At 33.2% G+C, this 7266-nt stretch overlaps 1 protein-coding gene across 32 annotated transcripts in view; it reads left to right on the plus strand.

Moving 5' to 3' along the window:
• Positions 1-5311, plus strand: part of LOC114274214 (uncharacterized) — a 29328-nt gene extending 24017 nt beyond the window's left edge. Inside the window, exons 1-8 of one of the 32 annotated variants that reach the window (XR_014343623.1) lie at positions 965-1259; positions 1345-1423; positions 2418-2505; positions 2992-3022; positions 3128-3183; positions 4695-4768; positions 4913-4948; positions 5040-5311. Coding sequence is in view for 5 of the 32 variants with exons in the window: in XM_082893648.1 (XP_082749774.1) it covers positions 1345-1423; positions 2418-2505; positions 3003-3022; positions 3128-3183; positions 4695-4758 (307 nt within the window). In the remaining 27 variants the exon portion in view is untranslated. Of the gene's footprint in view, positions 1-960; positions 1260-1344; positions 3184-4694 lie in introns of those variants that run through there. The other 31 variants (XR_014343607.1, XR_014343608.1, XR_014343604.1 and 28 more) reach the window with 31 other exon arrangements.
• The last annotated feature ends 1955 nt before the right edge of the window (positions 5312-7266 follow it).

Below are 7266 nucleotides of genomic sequence, written 5' to 3' on the forward strand. Positions count from 1 at the left end.
GAGTTAGTCGCGAATGATCATTGTTTTTGGCGACCAAAAATGAGTTGGTCGCAGAAGGTTATATTTTGGCAACCTAAATTAAAGTTGGTCACAGAAAGTGGTATGGTTTTGGCGACCAACTACAAATTTGGTCGCGGAAAGTCACCTTTTGGTGACCAAAAATTAAGTTGGTCGCGGAAAATCAAAATAAGTTGGTTGTGGATTTGGCGACCAAAAGATTGGTTGACAAAAACTTATTTTTAGCGACAAAAAAATATTTTAGTCGTCGTATATTGAGTTTTGGCTACTAAAACAATTTAGTTGCCGAATGGAAAATAAAAAATTATTTTTTATCTTTTGGCGACCAAGCCAAAAACTTATTTTCAGCGACTAAAAATGTTTTAGTCGCCGTATAGTGAGTTTTGGCTACTTAGTCACCGAATGGAAAGTAAAAAATTATTTTTTATCTTTTGGCAACTAAAATTTTGGTTGTTAAAAACTTATTTTCAGCGACTAAAAATATTTTAGTCGCCGTATATTAAGTTTTGGCTACTAAAATTATTTAGTCACCGAATGGAAAATAAAAAGTTATTTTTTATCTTTTGTGACCAAAATTTTGGTCGCCAAAAACTTATTTTCGGTGACCAAAAAAAAAATTAGTCGTCATATATTTATTTTTTTTGTCCAAAAAAAAGTTAGTCGCCAAATTAATACTTTTGGCAACTAATGTTTTAGTTGCTGTTAATTAAGCTTTGGCTACAACAATATTTTAGCCGCCAATTATTAACATTTGCCAATTCTCTCTCACACAGATGAAAAATTATTTAATTTAATTTTTAGTCGCCAAATAAAAAATAAAAATTTTATTTTTTTCTTTGACGACCAAATTTTTGGTCGCCAAACATTTATTTTCAACGACTAAATTGTTTTGATCGCCAAAAGAACTAAAATATTTGACATTTCAAATTTAACGCTCCTATTTAATATCGGCGCCCTGTTTTGTTTACACCTCCTTTTGTTCTCTCTCTAATACACAGTCTGTGACCACCAAACCTCACCCAATCTCGCCTCGACCTCGACCCCCTCGTACTCCAATCACTATGCTACCCCAACACTCTCAAACCCTCCCAACAACTCTACAATTAGAACTGCTTCCTTCAAACCCCACACGATCCCAACTCCCACCTTTGCTTCTTCCTCGACAATTACTACGACTTTGGCCTCAATTGCTTCTACCCTAATGGTGCGAAACTTCAAGTTCTAGCCCCCTAATGTTCCAAGTACTGTTTTTGTTTTTATTTTTTTTTTTTTTATTTTTTTTTTCTAGGGTTTCTGAACTTGATTTTCGATTTCTCTGTTTTACAGGCCGAATCAACCGAAGAACAACTCGAAGCTCTCTTCGATTACCACCGTGTTCAACCCTTCGATGTTGTCTGCCTCGACGGTCTGTCCTCTCTCTCTCTCTCTCTATATATATATATATATATCTTTTTCTTGTGATTTGGACAGGGATGTCAGTTTTGTCAAGTTAGTGGGAGAAATTCCAAATGACATAACTGGAAAGAATTTGAAGTTTGTGTAAGTATGATGCCCAAAATTTATGTTGCATTTGGTTATGTTTTAAACAGTACTTTGTTTTTTCTCCTATGGATCTAAAAGTTATTAAAGCAAGGCAAAGTGGTTTCTGGAAACAGAATTTGTACTACTGCAATCTGGTCAACTTTTGAGATTTGCCATTTGTAACACAACTTTTAGATTTCCTCTATTTTTCTTTCCATTATTAATCATCTTTTTTGTTTGTCAATATTTTCCCTTAAAACATAGAGAGAGTTAGAGGGATGAAGATTATGGTTTGCATATTGTCAGTGTCACAGGATTCTGGCTTGATATTTTGCAAAGTTAATCCATTTCAATGTATATCTTTATTTACATAAATGCGTAGTTATTTTATTCCTCTTCCTTTCCTTGCATTTAATTTCAATACCAACATTGCCTGCACTATAAATGGGGTTATTTGTACACTTTAGGCGGAGTGGACGAAGCGAAAAATAGGATAGTTCTGCTCACACTGCATATTCTTTGTTGGTTTTGATTGCTAATATATTTTAATGTCTTTTTGATCATATATATTTTAATGTTGAGTAACTACTTTTTTACTTGAATGGAAGCATGTGCAGAAAGTCGATAGGCCCATCATGACTTGTGTGCTGTGACTACTCATTTTGGCAGATCATGATCTGTTTATCACTGTTGTTTATTTATTTATTTCTTTGGATAAGCCACTGTTGTTTTAAACTGTATGATAGACTGCAAATGGCAAATGTTGTAAATGGTAATGTATTATTTTGCACAATTGCCTATTTTAAGCTAATAGGAGTCTAGTGTTGTGTTCTCCAGCTAATAATCATTGAACTTGTTAACGGTCTCCAATATTTCAGGGTTCACATGGCTTCATGACATCACATAAATGGTGTGACACAATTGGAGCTTTTATAAATGTTGAGGCATCTGGGATAGGAGGCCTAGGTAGGGTTCTATCAGCAGCTTGCACTCCTTTGCTAATATTGTCAAATTATTTTTACCATGCTTGTGATATATATTTTTGGGACTGCAAAGTGCTTCTTGGTAGACCTTGTCCTTTTTGGTGGGTTATAGGGATTGATCAATAACCTCAAGCTCAATGCTTTAAAATATATAAATGTGCTAGCTTACTTACAGTAACAGCAATAATGATAAAAATTCACTTGTTCAACATTGTTAATTGGATGGTTTGATGTATGGTTACAATTGCTATTTTCTATTATTGTGAGGGGTTTTGGGGTTTTAGTTTTGGGTTTTGGGGTTTTGTGAGTGTATTTGGGCTTCTTATGTGTATGTATATGTTTATGTATATGTTTTTTTTTTTAATTTACAAATCTTCCTAAATTAAGTGTCCCTGAAATTATTTAATTATATATTTTCCATTTATTTCTAATTAATTATATAGTTCTGACAATAACTTTACATGGCAAGGCCCTGATCAGCCTGCTTGTCAGGAGAACATGTAAGACTACTCTATTTTAGTTTCTTCCTTCCTCCTGCATACTTCCCATTTAAATGGCAATTTTCTTAAGTTCTGACAAATTTTCTTTATTTTTTCTTTTATTAGGAATCTATACATAAAGAGAATTCTTCCATGCATGAAAGATTTCAATTGTCCAAGATGTAAGTATGCTCTTTTGGAGTATAGTTGTGTCCAATGCCCTAATTTTCTCCTTTGTAATGAACAAAATCTCGTCATACTGTAATGCATAGTTTTGGAACTGCCTTATTTTCAGAACATAGAAAATCCAAGCTCCAAGCTTTCAAAAACAAGATCTTCTGGGTGATCCCAGACCTGATAAATGATGAATTGTTACCGAAAAGAAGTGGATTCACTTAATCCATGTTTCTGATACTAATTTGAACTTCAGTTTAACCTTTGCTATGGATTATAAAAATAATGCCGTGAATTTTTTAATCGTGCTGGTGCTACTTTAAATGCTCTCTAACTTTGACACAACCTTTTCTTTTATTTTATTCATTGATTCTGAGAATCATTTAGATTAAAAAATTCCAAATTAGAGATCTGAAATGTTATCAATAATACAACAGTCCAGTAGGAACTAAATACCATCATACCAGTTCATAAAGGATATTACACTTAATATGTAGCATTTTTCTGTTTGTTGAGCTGAAAGTGTTGCATCACAAAATCAGGTTGAGGAGCTGAATAAATTCAGGAAACTAAAAAAATAAAAAATATATGAGATACCTTTCTATGTACACAAGAATCACTGAAAAATATTAATTATTGAGAGAGTTATGATCATTTTTCTAAAACGCGACAAGAACAGACCAGTACTGCTTGAACTTGTATTTTCACCCCCTTGATGTGATTTTTAGACTTTTCATCCTTCTGATAAAATATCCCTAACTCAAATACCTTTCCTATGGTTCTGGTCTCACTTAGTTTGGACATCTTTTGATGCATCTGTTCATTTTTTAACTCAGCCTACCTGTGCTGAAGTCTGCTGAACTCACTGTTTGAATATACCAGTTTTCTTCCAAAAATGAGTTCTCCATCATAAAGTGATTTTTAGCTCTAGAGTTCTTCTTGAAATATCTTCCTAACTTATTGAACTATCTCCAGTAAAAATATTGTGATCATTCGACTTCATTTGGTATGAGCTCGTATTTTGGGAATAACTTTATTTTGGGAAGTCCATTTTTAGCGCAATTTGTTTTGGCGCATTTCTATTGTTTCCAAGTTTGGGAATAACTTTATTTTGGGAAGTCCATTTTTAGTGCCGTTTGTTTTGTCGCATTTCTATTGTTTCCTAGTATGCAGATTTGGGCTTAACTAGATGATCTTTTTTCTTGTTCGTTATGTTCTGTTTTTTATTGGAAAGAAAACTATTTCCTCTACCGGTTCTGTTACTAAATTGGAAATGAATAGCATGTAATTTATAGTGCAGGGTTTGGATTAAGACCTCTTAATCTTGCTACCTTAACAACTCATTTCTGGCTAACGCGTGGTGTATTGCTCTATGGGTTTTTAAAAAAGTCGAAGGAATTCAAATTATGATCAGGATTAAGTTTTTTATTTATCTGTTTTTATGATGAAGTTTTTAGTATCGCTACTTTGAGCTTTCGTATTTTTGTAGTTGACAGCTACTTATCATTTCTTTTGACAGGAGCACTATGTCATTGATATGCTTTGGGCGGTTCTCAATAATTTTTCCATGGAAAATTAGGTGAAATTTTTGAAGTAAGTTTATCATCTATAATTTATTTCCTAAACTCTCTGATGTGTGGGTTATATGAGGGTGTTTGGGAAGAGCATTTTTTTAGCTTTATTGTCTTTTCTAGTTGTAATTTCATTACATTGGTTGTTCTTCTCTATTTCAATTAGTTGACTGGTGGGGTGGTTGAATACCAAGATAATCTGGTAAGCCTTGGTAAGTTCAGCTTTACAAGTTTTACTTAAATTATATACCTTATTCAATTCTTGACATTCTTTTTCTTTTTCTTTGGTACAGATGGATGAATTCGTGCACGAAGCTAAATTGTACAGGACTAATTGGCGCTATAAGCATTTTTGGAAGTGTTTTATATTTTTGGATAGATGTGTATGGAAAATATTTCGATAGACTAGTAGTTATATTTTTGGATGGGTGTATATGAAAAATATTTGGGTAGACTAGTTATATTTTTTGATAGATGCGCATGGATAAAAATTTAAATTGGAGGAATATGTACTTTGGAATTACTTGTGGATGGAAATTTATAATAGTTGCTGACTTTTATTAAACATGTTCAGGATTGGATGATTTATGTATTTCGTTGAATGTTCATGATTCATATACTGTGTTGGTAAGAATAATTCTTTTTAATTATAGATTATATTGAATGGATTGGATGGAATATTTGTTTTCAATTACAGGTTTATTTTGTTGGATGTTGGCGACTGAATTGTGGTTTTGCCGACCACAATGTTGTTAGGCAAAATGGTACGTTTGGCGGCTAAATAATTAGTCGGTAAACCTTTGACAACCAAAGAGTTTGGTCGTGAATAGAGGTGCAACTTGGACGGGCTCAACCTGAGTAACCCAAACCCAACCCGAATTTTTTTAGGGCTTGGACAAGATATTTTCAAATTCGGTACGGGCTTGGGCAAAGACATCAAATAACCCGAGCAATCCAAAACTCGAATTATACATATATAGATATATAAAAATATTAAATATATATAAAAATTATTAACCATTGCATGATATTAAAGTAATTTAAATTATTAAATCATATTGAATATATATTATGTATACAAATAACATAAAATCTTACTTTTTTTTTATTTTTTATTTTCACTCATAAATTGTAAAGATTATTATAACGGCATTTCTCTTACATTATATAAATTATTTGTTTTGATAGTATTAATGATTTTTTATACATAAAAAAAATGTAAATAGGGTCAAATTTTAATAATTTAATAATGTAGTTGCACAAAAAAAAATAATCATAATAATTCGGGCAATTTGGGCAACTCGGGCAATTCGAGTTTAACTCGGGTCGGTCTTGGACAGACAACCTCGGGTAATAATTCGGGCTTGGGCGGGCCTGGGTAGATCTCAGCACAATTTGGATTAGGCTTGGACAACCTCCTAACCCGACCAAACCCGCTCGATTTGCACCTCTAGTCGTGAATAGATCTATTGCCGACTAAACTTTTAGTCGTGCAAACATTACTTTTGGCGACTAACATGTTTGGTCGTGGAATGTGACTTTTGGCGACTAATTTATTGGTCGTGGATTGTGACTTTTGGCGACTAACATATTTGATCGTGGAATTTGACAATTGGTGACTAACATGTTTGGTCGAGAAATGTGACAATCGACGACTAACATGTTTGGTCGGGAATATGTCACTTTTGGCAACTAAAGTGTTTTAGCGACTAAATGGATTAGTCACAGTAATGATATATTTAGCAATTAAAAATTTAATAGGCAAATTTAACTTTTTCCCGACTAACAACAGTTTTGGTTGCTAATTACTTTTGCCGACCCTCAATTGGCGACCAAAGTGGCGACCAAAAAAATTGGTCGCGAATAACTTTTACCGACTAAAAATGGACTTTTGCCGACTAAATTTTTAGTCAGCAAAAGTGTGATTTCTTGTAGTGTTTGTTAGATGCAATATAAACAAATCTTGTGATATGCAAAATTACAGTCAAGCGAAAGCTTAATGTACAGGAGAAAGCCTTTTTGACAGAACAAGTAAGTGATATTATTCAGCAAAATTCTCCATTAAAATATAAGGATCCGGGATGTCCCACAATTTCATGTGTGATTGGGAATCATTGGATAAAGCGAGCACTGCTCAACCTTGGGGCTAATGTGAATCTTTTGCCTTGCTTGGTTTATGAACAATTAGGTCTAAGTGAGCTTAAACCAACTTCAATAACACTTCAGATAGCTGACCATTCTATGAGAAAACCGAGGGGTATAGTAGAGGATGTGTTGGTCCAAATTGACAAATTTTATTTTCCTGTTGATTTTATAATTTTAGACACACAACCTGTAGCACTTGCAAGCACTAAAATTCCAGTCATTTTAGGTTGCCTATTCCTTGCAATTTCTAATACTTTGATTAATTGTAGGAGTGGTGTTATGAAATTATCATTTGGTAATATGACTGGAATTAAATAATTTTTATATTTTGAATTCAAATAGGGATTTTGAGGATACTCATGAGGTGAACTTGAT

The sequence above is a fragment of the Camellia sinensis genome, chromosome 11, assembly GCF_055761805.1.
Source record: "Camellia sinensis isolate YWXY chromosome 11, ASM5576180v1, whole genome shotgun sequence".
Taxonomy (NCBI): Eukaryota; Viridiplantae; Streptophyta; class Magnoliopsida; order Ericales; family Theaceae; genus Camellia; species Camellia sinensis.